The sequence below is a fragment of the Silurus aristotelis genome (genome assembly GCF_946808225.1).
Source record: "Silurus aristotelis genome assembly, chromosome: 9".
Lineage (NCBI taxonomy): Eukaryota > Metazoa > Chordata > Actinopteri > Siluriformes > Siluridae > Silurus > Silurus aristotelis.
Genome location: NC_139582.1, coordinates 661,810 through 679,128, shown reverse-complemented (window position 1 = coordinate 679,128; position 17,319 = coordinate 661,810). Strand labels below are relative to the sequence as shown.

At 41.1% G+C, this 17,319-nt stretch overlaps 1 protein-coding gene across 2 annotated transcripts; it reads left to right on the top strand.

Annotated features, from left to right (window-relative positions):
• Positions 1–6,197: 6,197 nt before the first annotated feature.
• On the top strand, positions 6,198–15,692 carry mtch2 (mitochondrial carrier homolog 2). Of its 2 annotated transcripts, XM_083550140.1 has the most exons (13): positions 6,198–6,355; positions 7,790–7,874; positions 8,754–8,860; positions 10,235–10,258; positions 10,465–10,521; positions 10,788–10,845; positions 10,963–11,014; positions 11,104–11,163; positions 11,252–11,345; positions 11,466–11,513; positions 12,242–12,309; positions 13,777–13,852; positions 14,378–15,692. In XM_083550140.1, the coding sequence occupies exons 1-13, from the start codon at positions 6,269–6,271 to the stop codon at positions 14,462–14,464; spliced, it is 903 nt and encodes a 300-aa protein (XP_083406266.1). In that variant the 5' UTR covers positions 6,198–6,268; the 3' UTR covers positions 14,465–15,692. The 2 variants fall into 2 exon arrangements, with proteins under 2 accessions (XP_083406266.1, XP_083406267.1); XM_083550141.1 differs by lacking the exon at positions 10,235–10,258 and having other exon boundaries at positions 10,441–10,521.
• The last annotated feature ends 1,627 nt before the right edge of the window (positions 15,693–17,319 follow it).

Below are 17,319 nucleotides of genomic sequence, written 5' to 3'. Positions count from 1 at the left end.
TACTTAAATTCAGAAAATCAATTAGTTTAATTTATTTCCACATCAAAATCATCAAATTGTGTTCTGGATTTATTACCTAAAGGTTTATTCGAACAGATCATTCCAGAGGTAATTAAACCTGTTCTAAAATTAATTAACTCTTCCATCAGCACTGGTTTTGTACCTAAATCATTCAATCTTCAGTTATCAACCCCCTAATTGTCAGGGGGCGCGAGAGGAAGGACCCAAATGCAGGACGTGGGAGAAATTCAAAAGGCAGTCTTTAATTAGGGAAAAAACAAAGAGGCAAAAAACAGGCGGAAAACAAAAGCACTTTCAATAACAAGAGAAGGGCAAAAAACAAAAACAACAAACCAGGAGCAGGGCAGAAGAGACTGGAAGAACACAGAAAATAATAACAAACAAACGACCAAAAACCGGGGAGAAAAGAGACATACAAAGTGAAAGCAAAATAATCCACAGAGAAAAAAAATACGGCAAGAAAGTCCCAAAAAAACATACACGAAGCCAAAAGACAATCTGGCAAGGGATAACAGGAGCCGGCGTCTATTTATACACACAAAAGATGGCCGCCGCGTCGTGCCGGCGCCGCACCGGAAGCGGAAGTTGGACTACCGGAAGTTGGATTACCGGAACGGATCACCAAGGAACATGCCCTGACAGGCCGGAGCCGGGAAACGTGGAACGTAGGATGGATCCGAAGGGCCCTGGGCAGCCTGAGGCGCACAGCAACCGGGTTAATGACCTTGGAGATGGGGAATGGTCCCAGAAATCGCGGGGCGAGCTTACGACACACAGCCTTGAGAGGGAGGTCCCAAGTGGAAAGCCCCAGTGCGGGCCCTCCTCCAACTGAGTCGACAGCGCCGAAACTGAGCCAATGCAGATGGAACGGAAGCCCCAGCCTCCTGGGTAGAAAATAGAGGGGGTTGATAACCATAAACCGTCTGAAAGGGAGATAACCCAGTGGCGGCAGTAGGTAACGAATTATGGGCGTACTCAACCCACAACAGCTTGGAGGACCATGAGGAGGCATCTTGTGCGCAAAGGACACGGAGTCCTGTCTCTAGCTCCTGATTGAGCCTCTCAGTCTGGCCATTGGTTTGCGGGTGGAACCCAGAGGAGAGGCTAATCGAGACCCCTAGGAGGCGAAAAAACTCCTTCCAAAACCTGGCTGTGAACTGAGGGCCCCGGTCAGAGAGGATGTTACGAGGAAGACCATGCAGGCGGAAAACGTGCGGGAGAAGGAGCGCAGCGGTCTCCTTAGCAGAAGGCAGTTTGGCCAGGGGAATAAAATGCACCATTTTCGAAAACCGGTCCACCACGGTAAGAATGACTGTGCTTCCGGCGGAGGGGGGGAGACCGGTAACAAAGTCCAGGGCAATGTGAGACCAGGGCGTTTAGGCACAGGAAGAGGACGTAGTAACCCCACCGGACGGCCCTTCGGATTCTTGTGTTGCGTGCAGGTGGGACAGGCGGCAACAAATTCACGGACATCTTTCCGGACAGTGGGCCACCAGAACCGCTGCTGGAGGACGGACAAAGTTCGAGGAAACCCGGGATGACAAAACAGAGGTGAGCCGTGACACCACTGGAGGACTTGGGACCGCAGCTGCTCGGGAACAAAGAGTCTGTTAGTAGGGCAACCCTCAGGAACCGGCTAGTCCATAGTGGCAAGTTTAACCCTAGCCTCGAGGTCAAGGTCCAGGGCACGCACGGTAACTGAAGGAGGAAGTATGGATGTGAAGGTGGATTCTTCTTCCTCCACAGGGGAGTGTAACCTGGAAAGAGCGTCAGGCTTCCCGTTCTTAGATCCCGGGCGGTAGGAGAGAGAGAAATTGAACCTGCCGAAAAAAAGTCCCCAGCGGGCCTGTCGAGGATTGAGGCGCTTGGCAGTGCGTAGATAATCCAGGTTACGGTGATTAGTCCAGACCAAGAAAGGGGTCTCATCCCCCTCTAACCAGTGTCGCCATTCTTCTGGGGCAAGCTTGACGGCCAGGAGCTCCCGCTCACCAATGGGGTAATTACGTTCAGCTTGGTTAAGACGGCGGGAGAAGAAGGCGCAAGGGTGCAACTTGTTATTAGTAGCGCCCCTCTGGGACAGTACAGCGCCTACCCCTAGGTCAGAGGCATTGACTTCCACGATGAACTGGCGAGAGGGATCGGTAAAAACCAGGACCGGGGCAGGGGTGAAGAGGCCTTTGAGTCTGATGAAAGCTTGCTCCACCTCGGGAGGCCATGAAAAGGACCGGCAGGAGGAGGTCAGTTGGTGAAGAGGGGCAGCAACTGAACTGTAGCCTCTAATAAATCTCCGGAAAAAGTTGGAGAACCCCAGGAACCTTTGCAGCTGCTTCCTAGAGGAGGTGTGGGCCATTTCTGGACAGCTCTGATCCTGGCAGGTTCCATACTTATGCTCCCCGCGCAAGAGTGAATCCCAGGAAGGAGGTGCTAGAGACATGGAACTCACATTTCTCCGCTTTGACGTACAGACCATTCTGGAGGAGGCGCTGGAGTACCAAACGAACGTGGCCGACATGCTCATCCAGAGACCGGGAGAACACTAAGATGTCGTCCAGATATACAAAACATAACGGTTCAACATATCACGCAGCACGTCATTAATAAGAGCCTGGAAAACCGCTGGCGCATTGGTGAGGCCAAACGGCATGACCAAATACTCATAGTGACCCAACAGGGTGTTGAAAGCCGTCTTCCACTCATCCCCTTCCCGGATGCGAACGAGATGGTATGCGTTTCTAAGGTCCAGTTTAGTGAAAAAAGAAAGCTCCTTGGAGCTGTTCGAACGCCGTGTCCATTAAGGGGAGCGGATAGCGGTTCTTAATGGTGATGCTATTGAGACCACGATAATCGATGCAGGGGCGTAAAGTCCCATCCTTCTTCTCAACAAAAAAGAACCCCGCACCGGCAGGGGAGGAGGAAGGACGAATAAGGCCAGTAGCAAGTGAGTCCTGAATCTACTGCGTCATGGCTTTTTGCTCGGGGCCCGACAGGTGATACAAATGTCCCCGGGGGGGCAAGGACCCGGGTAGGAGGTCGATGGCGCAGTCATATGGCCGATGAGCAGGTAGGGAGGAAGCTCGGGCCTTGCTAAATACCTGACCAAGGTCGTAATACACAGAGGGAATTGAGTCAAGGTCCAAGGTCTCAAAAGAACCAGAGGCTGATGGCTGGACTAAACAGTGGGAGTGGCAGAAGGTTCCCCACTCTAGGACTCCACCCGTGGACCAATCCAGGTGGGGGTTGTGTTTCTGCAGCCAGGGAAAACCGAGCATAACCGGGGTGTGAGGGGAAGAAATGACCAAAAAGGATAGCCACTCCTGATGTTGACCGGCAATGGTGACCCAGGTGGGCTTTGTGCGACGGGTAGCCTGATAAAGGGGATGGCCGTCGAGGGCTTGAACTTGAAGGGTGGCTGGCAAGGATTCGGTCTCAATCCTCAACTGCTGAACTAGATCCTGATCCAGAAACTCTGAGTCTGCCCCTGAATCCACAAAAGCCGCAAGCTGGTGCTCCTGTCCCCCAGAGAGGATGCGGATGTCTAGGAGTGGTTTGGAGAGGGCAGGAAGGATTTGGCTCGGCGAGGACCTCTCCATCAGCGACGAGCCCGGTCTTTTACTGGGCAGTAAACCACCATGTGTCCAGCCTCCCCACAGTAGAGACACAAGCCTCTGGAGTGACGCCTCTCCTTTTCATTTGGGGATAGGTGTCGGGGTGGAGAGTGGGGTTCTGGTACAGTAGTGTCACATGGGAGTGTTCGTCGTCGGTATTGCGGTGGAGAGCGGTGACGATCGGATCGCCAAGAAGTGTGCTCCAAACACCGCTCCTGCAGGCGTCTGTCAATTCGCGTAGCGAGGGCAATGAGGCCATCTAAGCCCGATGGAAGTTCCCGGGCGGGAATCCGCTATCCATAGCAGCGGTGCGGAAATCAGCGGCAAATTCAGCCACCGAATGTTATGCAACAGTGGTTTCTGGAAGTATTCCTGAGCCCATTTATTAACGTCAAAGACACAATCATGCCAATGAGTGATTCAGTGTCGTCTGAGGCCCCGAAGACCACAGACATCCAACAGTCTTCAGCCTCGTCCCTTACGCACTGAGATTTCTCCAGTCTCTCTATGAAAGTCTAAAAGTGTAAAAATTTCTTAGTTTAAGCATTTGTTATGTTCTCTATGTTCTATTGTGAATAAAATATTGGCTCATGTGATTTGAAAGTCTTTTAGTTTTTATTTTATTTAAATAAAAAATAGTGTCCCAACATTTCTGGAATTCTGTTTTTTTATATATATGGAGATACTGTATATCTATATTTTAGAGGTGGCAAAAGTCCACACATCCTTTACTTTAGTAGAAGTGCAGATACTGAGGATTTAAAATACTCAGGGAAAAGTTGAAGTTCTGATTTATACTTTTTTACTCAAGTGAAAGTAAAGAAGTTTTGTTTCTGACATGTTCTTCAGTAAAAAGTATTTATTATTCTACCTGTTTTAGTGTCACACTGGAAACTGAACCTCACATCATATTAATGTTAGAGCTGTTCATCGAATTAAATATTTAATCACAACTTAATCACACATTTCTATCTGTTCTAAATCTACCATATATTAATACTTTCTCTTTTTAATACTTTAAGCAACATGGAGCATGGAGACAAAAATTCTTGTAAATGTTTTAAAGCAGGGGTTTTCAACCGGTGGTCCGCGGCCCCCTGGTGGTCCGCGGCGGCATTGCATGTGATCCGTGACAGCCTTCCTAATTTCACTATTAAAATCACTTTTTTTCCATAATTTATTTTTCCAAACATTTCCAGAATATTTGCACATTAGTGGGAAAACTGAATTTAATTAAAATATCTAAAATATTCAAACTGACACAGGATAGGCTAGCTTTGCACTTATCAGGCCTATGCTTTGCTAACGTTGTGTTTTGCGTCATATACGTACACATTCATCTTGCGCGCGAAATAGACCAGCATCAGGTCAAGACTAGAACCAGAGAATGATATGAGGCTGTCACTATGTACCACTATATCACCACGAATAGACAGACTGTGTGAAAGTCACCACGCCCAGAAATCAGACTAACAGGTAAGGAGTAAAAATTAAAATATACAGACAGTGATGCATGTACAACAACATGGTTCTAATTATAAATATTAATAAAATATAACTAGCGTAATTTGATTGGTTTCTAGTAATATCACTGGTTATGTTGGACAGATTTTGTATCAGGGGGTCCCTGTCTCATGTCTCTATCGCCTACAGTCTTTAAAAACATTGGAGACCCCTGGTTTAAAAGGAGCACTTGTCATTTTTTTTGGAGTAATATTTTATTGAGTGTATCTTTACTTTAACTCGACTACATGGTTTGTTTACTTTGTCCACCACTAATTATTTATCTAAAATGTAAATCATCTGGACACCAAACGGAACTTTTGCCATGTTTCCACACGGGCAGTTTTAACTGCCGGATCTGTGCATTATAGTGGCTTTTGCTGATTGATTTGAAACTTTACACATCACTAAAACAAATGTTTTAAAAGAATTTTTCGCTAAAGTTCATTACTACAGTAATCTCCCGCTTTATCACGGTTCGAATCTCGTACCTCGGTTTGTTTGGCTGATTTTCCCGATCTCTTTTTATTTTGAGTTTTATGTTGAAATAATGAAATGTATTAATAAAAATATAATTATTAATTTTAAAATGAATTAAAATGTTGATACAGTACAATACTGCAGTGGCGTGTTGTTTTTTTCGTTTATAAACGGGGGATTACTGTGTTTATTATATATCTGAGTAAAGAAAAGATGACGTGTATAAATGCGTGTTGCGCTGCAGGATTTAATTTCACCTCTTTCATATTTATTTATTTATATTTTTAATAAAAAAAGGGGGTCAAACAGAAATGTGCAGTGCATTAATCAGGCATTAATAAATAAAAAAAATAGTGCCTTTAAAATTTGCTTAATTTGCGTTATTAATGCCTTAATTTTGAAAATTTGAAATTTTGAAATATATATATATATATATATAGTGACTCGAATATATATGATGCAGCTGATTGGTTGGACGAGGTCACGTGGAAGAGGGTAACACTGAGGTGATCGAGAACCCCCCCCCCCCCTTTCCAAGATGGCACCGCAGTTGACGCATCTTGCGCAATTTCCGTTCCCGGCCAACGCTTGTCACGTGACCAACCCCGTTGCATTTACCCAAAAATCTCCTTCCCTGTTTAAGCAGGGGGCCTGTGATCATGGCGGAAACATGTGGCCAAGTTCTCCTGGGTTCCGGGCTCACTGTTCTCTCACACCCGCTCATGTACATTAAGATTCTGGTTCAGGTGAGTTGTGGAATATGACCCGTTAGAGGTGAGCAGCTCTTAATGTGGGTTTAGTTGTGCAGGAAGACGCGGCGCTGCGGAGAACTAGCCGAACTGCTCTTTCATGAAGGTTAGCAAAAGATGTCGAGCAAAATCTGGTGTAAAAGCAGGTTTTAACCAAGAAGAACCCGACTTTTAATCCGACATGGGACAAAGAATATGACTGTGCTTCGGGAATTTGTTTCTCTGTCCTTCATGTGATGCCGCCGTCATTTAGCAGCAGCTGAAGGTTAGTGCATCTACCATGGGTTCAGTCCCAGCAGGTTCTCCGCTCCCTGTACAAGTGTCCTTCTGAAGATATGAGCTCCTCCTGTCCTGCACACTCCGTGTAGTGCACTGGAGAATGATTTGGTACATGGCCAGTTAGTGATCATGAGCCCCCCATCCAGGTGTGTTTACCTGAAAGATCACTTCAGCAGAAAGCTGCAGAACTTCTCAGCCTCTTTCCCGACATTATTAAAGCGCTTTATTTATTTATTTCTAGGTGTTTACAGGAAGCTGAGGATTTATAGAAGTGCATTATTATTAACTTAATTTCATCATCATGAGTCTTCTTACAGGTGATCAAGTTTAAAACCATACTGCTTTAAAAGATCTCGCTAGTCCTTAGATGACATCATAAAACTCATTTGCATATGAATGTAATTATCGTGTTTATTTAACATTTGGGAAGCAGATCAGAATAATTGAAATAACATTCGTTTGTTCAGTTGTTAAAAATCTTATGATAAATAATGCAGGAGTTTTATATATTTTATTGTAATTGAATTATAAAATATAAAGCCAGCCATTGCTTTTCTTTGATTATCCCCATGTCTCCAGGTGCAAAAAAACAAAACACAGTTCAATCCTATGGCATGTTTCAGTATATATTTGAATATTTCTTTCGTTCCTCAAAACCTGCTTTTAGTTCCAGTTTCCTGTATGATGCACAAAAATGAAGAAAAAAACATGCGCTTTATTATGTGCTTTGTTTTATATTGTTTTATTTTGGGGAGTGGTGGCTCCAGCGGTTAAGGCGCTGGGTTGCCGATCGGAAGGTCTGAGGGTTCAAGCCCCGGTATTGCCAGGCTGCCACTCTTGGGCCCTTGAGCAAGGCCCTTAACCCTCTATGCTCCGGGGGTCCCTTACGAGGGAAATATCAAGGTCTGTGATGTCAGAGTGACGTGGGGCCGCCTTCCCGTGGGCTCACCACCTGTAGGAGGGACCGTAAGAGACGGTGCTGTGAGGATTGGGCAGCAGTCGAAGGTGGGGGTCCGCTTAGACTGCTGCCCCCGCGACCCGAATTACGGATAAGCAGGAGAAAATGAATGAATGAATGAAGCAGGTATAAAGAAGAGTGTAGTTGAAAAGTGTGAACATGTTTAAGACTGATTTGTTTTGCATGTATTACAGGTGGGACATGAACCTCTTCCACCTACTCTTGGCAGGAACTTGTTTGGCAGACAGGTGCATCAGCTTCCTGGACTTTTCGCTTATGGTACATCAATAAATTCACTTCTGTTAGATCAGTAATATATGAAGCATTGACACTAATAGAATACGACTGCGTGTGAGAGTGTTGATTTTGCTGATGGATGTTTGTAGGTTTTCATCACTGCTGTAGTTTTCGTTGGCTGACCCTGTTGGACTTCTGGTTGTTAGAACATCAGTGGTTTCTTTCTTCTCCAATCCTGACACTTGTGTAATATCTCTAATGGGTTTTCTCTCTACTCAGTTTCAGAATGTTCTGCTTCTCTCCTTTAGAAAGCTCTCTGGTCTTTAAGTTGGTTTTTGCAGTTTTTTCAGGAGTTATTCGTTGTTTAGACAGTCGATCAGAGACGACACACCTGAGCAACAAGAAACACCTGTTCACTTATTCAGTGTGTTTCTCCGAGGTGTGTTTTTAAATCTTTTATACTGTAGTGTATTCAGTGCGGTGGTGTAAACTTTTGACGATGATGTAAGGATGGGAAAATTCTCCTTACAGTTTTTTATAACAAGATCGTGGAAGATCTCCTGCTGTAAACCCTATTGAACACATGAGGGATGGATATGAACTTTGACTGCACCCCAGGAACCTCCTCAGCTCAGATTCATCAGTGCCTGACTTTACTTACACCCTTATAGTGGACCATCGTCCCAGAAGAGTGGAGGTTATTATAACAGCTCATGGGAATAAATGTGGAATGAGATGTCATTTGTGCACAAACGTTTGTCCTTCTGTTCAGTAGATTTTTCACATCTGTGTTGATGTATATGATATAAAGTGTTTGGTCAGAGTTTTGAGATTCTGTTCTGTGTGGAAGTGTCAGGGATTGTTTGTGTTTTAAGAATTGAATGAATGATTGATTGACCTTGAGTTTTAATTCTTTAACAGCCAAACACATAATAAAGATTGATGGGAAAGCCGGACTGTTTAAAGGTCTTGGCCCCAGACTGTGTGCAGGGACCATCGGCACCATCGTCCACGGTAAAGTGCTGCAGGTAAGAACATCACTTTTTGTATTTGAGGATGTCTTTCACACACAGTGTTTTTACCAGCGTCTGTGATTTGCCTCTAGAGGCTGCTCTCGTACTGTGTCTAACGCAACCCGGAAAAATTATCTGTATGGCTTCTGGCCGATATTTCCAACAATCAACTGTCGGTGCCAATTAATCGGCAGAGCAGAGGATTCAGTTGACCTCTACTCCTAGTAAATCTAGGAAGGGTTATAAGGCCATCGCCTAACAATATTTTACATTCAAACAAAGCACTTGTCTTGTCTTTATTTCCTGTCGAGACCCTAATCCCATTGAGATGAAAGCTGTGGATAAATAAATGTTTGTTTGAGGGCAACATTGTAAAGAAGAGTCTTGTTTTTTTTTGGTGGTGATGGAATTCATTTTTATAACTTTAAGTCATAACCAATAAAATTGTGCCCATTTGCATTGCCATTACCTTTTCTGTCCTATTTTCTCATTCATTGGCTTCTCATCAAATAAACACCTTTAGGGAGACCTGAGCATAAGATTGGTTTTGTGGGTTTCTTTAACTTTCCAGTCAACATTATACTAGATTTTATGGAGATTTGTGTTCATTCATTCACAAGGGTGTTGGTAAAGTCAGGTACTGACACTGAGGTGAGGTGAGGAGGACTGGTGTTAAGGTGTTGTGTAGGGTTCAGAATGGAGCTGGCTTTGTGCACAGGAGCATTGTCATGCTGGAACAGATTTGAGTCTCCTAGTTCAAGTGAAGTAAAACAAAATTGTGTAATTAGGTCCAAAGACATCGTATACAATTCTGTCTTCAACTGTGTGTTTACAGTTTGGGGAAGAACCACATCTTGCTGGAAAAGTCGTTTCCCAATACTATTGGCCATGTAGTGTAGCTTCTGTACTGAAGGAAAGCCAGAGAGGAGAAAATATCTCCATTAGCTTAAAAAAAATGATTTAAATGTAGTAAATTTAAATAAAAGGCAGTATAACGCTGTACAGGAATCTACTGTATGATACTCACACTTCAGCTCACTACACATTTACATTTGCAGCATTTAGCAGAAGCCCTTATCCAGAGTGACGTACAAAAGTGCTTTAAATCTCTAGTAATGAATAAATCTACACTGTACACAAGATTACACACTTATTATAAATATAACTTGAATTCTACAAATTAGGAAAGTGCTAATTTAGGTATTTCAGGAAGAGTTAGGTCTTCCTGAAATGTGTAGTGAAGAGATGTTGTGGAGCTTACGAGGATCTTGTGCAGACGCCTCAAGCACAAGACCTATAAGCACTATAACACAAGACCACACGCCTGTGACCACCGAGTTTATTTATATACAGATTATTGATAACTTTATTTATTTTTACCCTCTACAGAAATGCCATGAGAACAATCTGGAGGTAAGGGGTGTGTGTGTGTGTGTGTGTGTGTGTGTGTGTGTGTGTGTGTGTGTGTGTGTGTGTGTGTGTGTGTGTGTGTGTGTGTGTGTGTGTGTGTGTGTGTGTGTGTGTGTGTGTGTGTGTGTGTGTGGTCTAGATTAATGAAACTGTGTAGAATTCTTTGCTATGAAGTCTATTATTAGTTATACATCTGTGTTTATTTTAAGGTCCTGAACATTGGGCAGAAAAAAGAGGAGGGCTCTTTGCAGTACGTAGTGAATGAGGTGGGTTTCTTTACAGTCTAAAGGTTTCTGTCCCCGTATCATGAAACCAATATGTTTTGTTTTAATCCAGATTTTGCATTTTGTGCAGAATTAATTTTATTTACAATACAAACTTTACACTTAAACATGTACTTTATGTTAAACCAATTTCCCTAAAGCAACCCTTTTATATTTATATATATATATATATATGTTTAGACAGTATTACGCTACGAGTTCTACGACTCATTATAAATAAATACTATTGCTGTTTTTTTCCTCTATAGACAACAAAGGAGATGATTGCACGCTCATGTGCCACAATTGTCACGCATCCATTCCATGGTATTGCTTTTATATTCTTAGTTCATTTATAATATATATATATATATATATATATATATATATATATATATATATATATATGCTTGTATCCTGAACTTTTTTTTATTATCATGACAGTGATCACCCTTAGATGCATGGTTCAATTTATCGGAAGAGAAACCAAGTACAGGTCAGTCTGCATCCCACAATCCTCCTCCTCCTACTGCCCATATAGTGTTTTCTCTAATTCTAATATCAATTCTGCAACTTTTTCTCCAGTGGTGTTTTTGACTCCATTATTACGATCTACAGAGAAGATGGAATCCTTGGGTTTTTTGCGTATGTACTAAAATTCTATAATCTTAAAATGCCAAGAGTGTGAAGCACCATGCCGCTTTATCCTCATATATTAATGTCCATTTTTCAGTGGCCTCATCCCACGTCTTCTCGGCGATATCTTCTCTCTGTGGATCTGCAACATGCTTGCTCACTTTATCAACTCGTATGCACTAGATGACTCAGTAAGTGCAAATTTATTCAGATATAATTAACATTTTATTAACATATATTAAGTGAAATCTGATGTGCTGAAAATCTACAGTATGTATTTAAAAGGGTTTGTAATGTGCTTTTTGTTGTAGATGAGTCACACAAATGAATTAAAGAACTGCTCTCAGGCTGCCACTGGAGTGAGTATTATTACCTAATTAAATTATAAATATTATTATTATTATTTATATTTGAGACTTACTGATTTACCAATAAAAGATGTCAGAACATACCAGGGCTGAAACGATTCCTTGAGTAATTTGAATATAAAAATGCATCGGGGCAAATTATTTGTTTGCAATTATTTGTAAATTCTTCTAGGCAAGTTCAACAATAAAAATGCTAATATTTCAACAAAACAGGAAACAACTTAATTAAGATCCATTTATTTTCTCTTGTAAATTTAATTTTGCTCTCTAATAAAGAAAAAGTACTTCTTATCCGATTAATTGATGGAATAATCTGTAGAATACTCGTTTACTAATATAATCGAAAGCTGCAGCACTACTACCTTTCATTTTTTGTTTGGCGAGCCAGCCAGGAGCTCAGTGGGTCAGCGAAGGTCCAGAACCTAAACTGGAACCGAACACCCTTCAGGCTAAAAGGCTCAGGGAATGACTTGCCATTTTTCTTTTTTTTCTTTTTTTTAGGGCTTTTAAATTAAACATGTTAATGCAAACTCTTTTTAACTACAAATTTTATTAACGCATGAATAATTCAGCACTTTTTTTGTTTGTTTTTATTACAAATATAAATAAATAAATACAAAAGGGGCACACTATTTTTTTTGTGTATGTCGTTATGTTTGGAGTAATAATCAAACTGACATCTGTTTATCTTTGTGTGTTTGTGTGTGTGTTACAATTAGTTTTTTGCCAGTATGCTGACATACCCTTTTGTGTTGGTCTCCAACATGATGACGATCAATAACTGTGGGTAAGTCTGCCTTGTGCTTTTGGTGGCCAAGTTTAATCTGCTTGGAATAGTTTATGTTCCGCTGGAAGTTTTGACTTCCAAAAGGAAAAATTGTGGTAATTTGTTATGTTAACAGAACCAAGTAGTTTCTATAATTTAGTCTCTAGTGTAGTTTCTCAGTGTAGTTCCTTCTGCATGGCCCTAAAATCCTGCTGCTGCACACATGAACATAATCACGGTGCAGACTACAACACGTGCCATGTTATTTTATTTTCCTAATAAACGTCATATAGAGGCGTGTGTAATGGAGGCCCTCATTTCTCATGCTTGGTCTTTATGGCCAAAGTCTCAAATTTTTAAACGCCTTCCCACATACTTTACTGCTTTTATTCGAGTTAATAGACTTGTGTTTGATGTGCGTAATGAAGACAGTGAATAATTAGTATGATTTCTGCACTAGACTTTGGCTGATGTAATATATTTTGATGTAGTTTTACTGAACAGTTGTAACATGCCTTGTTCTACATTCTGTGTGCCGTATTCAGGGAAACAGAAAAAACCCAAACAATAACGTGAAAGTGAAATAAAAAGCAGCCTTGAGGACGTTAGGAACATTAATCTTATGACAAGTAGACAATATGTCTGTATGAAAAGGTTTAAAAATCCCCACTGCTCTTTCTGAAACTGCCCCTTCTTGGAAATGATGAGCATGTTTTATTAAATATCATATCCAGACCTGCTGATCTTTCAGTTTTTTGCTTGAGAACTTTAAAGGAAATCTGTGTTTGGACAGCATGCGGATGTAACAACCAACATGAAGGTCCAGTTTATACTAATGGGCAGTTTGGAGTAATCAGTCTGCCTACAGGGACATTTTGAGAGGAAATCAGAGAATCTTGGACACTTTCACTAACGTGGGAATGTTACACAAACATCTACACAGACAGTAGGACTGAACTTCAGAATGATTTTTTCAGCTGAATTGTTTTGATTAAAATGTTCATCACAATTTCAGAGAAAATAAAGGAATAATTACAGGCGTACATTAAAACTAATCTTTGTAATTTTGTGATCATTTGAAAGCGGTTGTGTGAAGTTCTTGTGTGTACAGGATTTTTTTGTAATCATCAGGCACTTGGAGGAATAAGATGTTTATTTGGAATCGATTCGAAAACCATAATTAATTTGCTCTAATAAAAAATAAGCAATAAACCTAAAGTTTATCTGATTTATAAACGGATCTAAAAGTGAGCGGTGGTGTTTCCACTGCGACCCCGTACCGTTTCTACCTGTGATGATCTGTGGAGAGTTTTTCAGCTCTGAAGATCTGTTTTGAAATGAATGTGTCCTCCCTCACCCTCAGTGTCGTATTTGATGGCCAAAGTGTTGAGTAAATTTACTACATGAAATCTAGTTTCCTGCATTATTTCTTCAGGGAACTGCTGGTTTTGTAAATCTCACCATGAATATTTTCTGTATTTGTTCCAGGTTGGCAGGGGGTTTACCACCTTATGCTGAAAGCTATCACACCTGGATTGACTGCTGGAGACACCTGAGCCGGGAGGTGAGGAAACACACAGGTTCTAGTTTGTATTGGTCATGAGGATGCTGGTTTGCCAGCTGAGTGATTAGTCATTATTAATTGACATGATTAACCTCTGACCTCAGTATCATGTCAGTCTAAACCAGTGGTCCTCAAACTTCTTCTGCCACTTCAGAGGGGTGGATTTTATTCTTTTTTTTTTTTAAACCTCCACTTCCCTCAATCACCCAAAAAATCATAATGAAATACAAAAATGTCAAATTTATTAAAATGTCAAGTTTTAAATCATAAACATTAAATAGTTTTAAGTTCAAAAATACATTAATTAAGTGTCCTGGTGTTCTAACTGATACGGCAGTTTCTCATCGTTCTTTAGAGCTTCACACGTGTGCTGCTGCACCTGAAGTGCAGTTCAGATCAGTGTGAACACCATGTTTTTCTGCTCTTCTGTTTTCTCTCTTCTTTCTGTGCTGTTTTGTTTGAGTTGGTCAGTGACTGATGAAAGTTTGTTTGATTTGTCTGTGCTTCTCTCTCTCCGTCTCTCAGGGTAATATGAGCAGAGGCAACAGTTTATTCTTCAGGAAGGTCCCGGCGGGGAAGTTGTACTCCGGTTTCCAGAAACGATTTCTCTGAATGAATGAAATGCCAACAGCAAACTCCTAGTCTTTTGTATGCACTTGTTAATGATGATTGATTTTTTTTTTTTTAATAATTCGTCTGTCAGCTTCCAGAAAAAAAGCTTCCCCATAAATTTCACTGCTTTGATTTGGAAACATTATTTTGATATTTGTACCAGAAATACTTTTATTACTAGGGGTTTCTTTTTCAACAGCTTGGAGATTATGTAATATTTAAATTAATATAAATAATGTTGCCCCTTTCCCTGCTTTTCCCCCTCGCTCAAAAAAAAACCAGCCCGTTCTAATCAGGCCAGTTGTTCACGTGTCTCGTAAGAATCCCTCTGCTCTCCAAACTCTCCAAGCACTTACCGGCATCACTAACGTTCTCCTCTGATACAGATGATCATCTGTAGCTATTGAAATAATGAGTTATGTGGAATGGTGGTGTGTGTGTGTGTGTGTGTGTGTGTGTGTGTGTGTGTCTTCTCACACAACCTGTAATGTTCAGAGGTGCCTGGTTCCTCCATCCGGTCCAGAACGACACACAGGAAGCATGGAGTGTGTACAGCCCATTAGAGAGACATGATCCATGAGAACGTTCTCTCACACCACACTTGGCCTCCTCAGAGGTATTTAAACTGTATGTTTGGATGAGTCTCTACTGATCCTAATAAATCCAGGTATCAGTGTGCTTGGGGGTTTTTTGTCACATTTTATTTGGATATAACTGAATATTTTGCTAAATGCATCTGAATAAATCCCATCAGACTTCATTCTGAGAACTAATTTACAGGATTTCTGTCAGATTTGTGTGTCATTGTGCAGGAGCATTAAAGTAACTTCATTTTCCCCCGTGTATTTTCTTCATCATATCAGACTCGTATGTGACTTATTTCCCTGTAATACAGCCCACACCAGATTTAATGGCACCCTTGATGGAAAAATGAGCAATATAGGAAACAGCATGATCTGATTTTTGAGGTTAAACACACTTATGTGCAAAACACATCATTGGCTCTCAGCTGATTTCTTACATCGATGTGAAAGAGTGAAATGATTAAACTATATTGCGGATTTGTAAAGAGTATTAGTCGAGTGTTTGGTTTGGATGATGTGGTGGGATTAAAATTTAAAAATGCCAGTGAAAATAAACACTAATGTTGATCCTCCAGGGCTGCTAGAGCTTTTTTTATGGAAATGACATCATTACATTACTAATAAAAGATTTGTGCTGTGACTTTTGACGTGGTGTTGTGTATGCTAATGATCTGTACACCAAGACACGGGCTTTATTGTGATTCCAAACATACATCACCAGTGTTGGGCAACGTTACTTTTAAAGTAACGCATTACAATATTGAGTTTCTCCCCAAAAAAGTTACTAATTACGTTACTTAGTTACTTTTTATGGAAAGTAGTGCGTTATATTACTTTTGCGTTACTTTTGCGTTACTTGTATCTCTTTCACGCCTTACAGGTGTAACAGGTGTAATATAGATCATTGCCATTAAGAAATAAGTTCTATTAGAGCAAAAGACACGTCTTACACATTTAAAATGATTAATAACTTCTTAAAGAACAATTAAATGATCGACTAAATATTGACACACGGCTGAACACTTTTTTGCAGTTGACAGGAGCTTTTCACCAACACATAATCTACACTTAATCATTATTCCTTTCTCCTTTTCCTCCACTATTTCATAATAATAATACTGTACTTCCATCACAGTGATGTAATGCTCTGGTTTGCCATCTCCGCTTCTGACCAGCTTCTGTTCAGTATCTATTTTTTTATGCAAAATAATTTAACTGAAAAGTAACTGAGATATTAATGTGTAAATGTATAAAGTAACGCGTTACCCCCAACACTGTACATTACTGTCGCAGTACACGGTGATCTGAGATGTTTCTCCAGAACCCTGGAGCTACATGACTGCACAGAGTGAAGGACTAAAGTGTAACAATATGGTTGACTCTAGATCATATGAGGTTGAAATGGATTCGGGTGCAGTTCTCAGGAGGAACCGTAGACACCTCAGACGCGCCCATGTTGTTCCTCAAACGGAGGTTGTTGATATAGAGACAGTAAACACTCCGGGTACACATACAGACACTGTAATATCCCAGCAGTGACCTCAGACTCAGAGCGATACCTGTAACAGTGATGTGACAAAGACAACCAGATGTGGTAGAGTTGTTCGTCAGCCTCAACGCTACATGGACTTTACTACTTAAACTGGCATTTAAGTGACCTTTAAAAGGAAAAGAAAAAAAAAAGAAATTGAATGTAAAGAGTTTGAGATGTTAAAGCCATTTTGTTATGTTGGGCATTTATAAAAAATAATAATAATAATAATTTGTACATTTGAAAGTACATTTCTATTTGCATTTAATGTTTGCAAATGTGTTGCAGGGAAAAGTAAACTTTCTGAAAGAGAAAAGATGTAACAATATGGAATTATTGTAATGTTTGTTCAGGTTATACCTGCCACTAGGGGGCGGACAAGGGCCATTCTAGTCTTGTAGGCGGGGAGTAAGAGAGGAGGTCAGTCTCGGTTGGGACACTGTGTTTGCAGACGGTATAATAAATGAGACCCTGTTGGTCAGTTCTAAGAATATGGGCTCCTGTTTTACATGAAAATACCACACTTTAACATAAAGTAAGTGTCCTCACCACATAAAGTGCGTCGTGTGAAAACAGTGCAGACAAAAAAACGTTACAGGTTTTGTGTATTTGTGCTACAATGTTGTGCAGAACAGCAGTGTTGATATGATCAATATTTCCTTTTTCTCACTGCACCGGTTTCAGCACATCAACATGTTTCCTGTCTCGCGCCAGAACTCGTGAGATGAACGACTCAATTC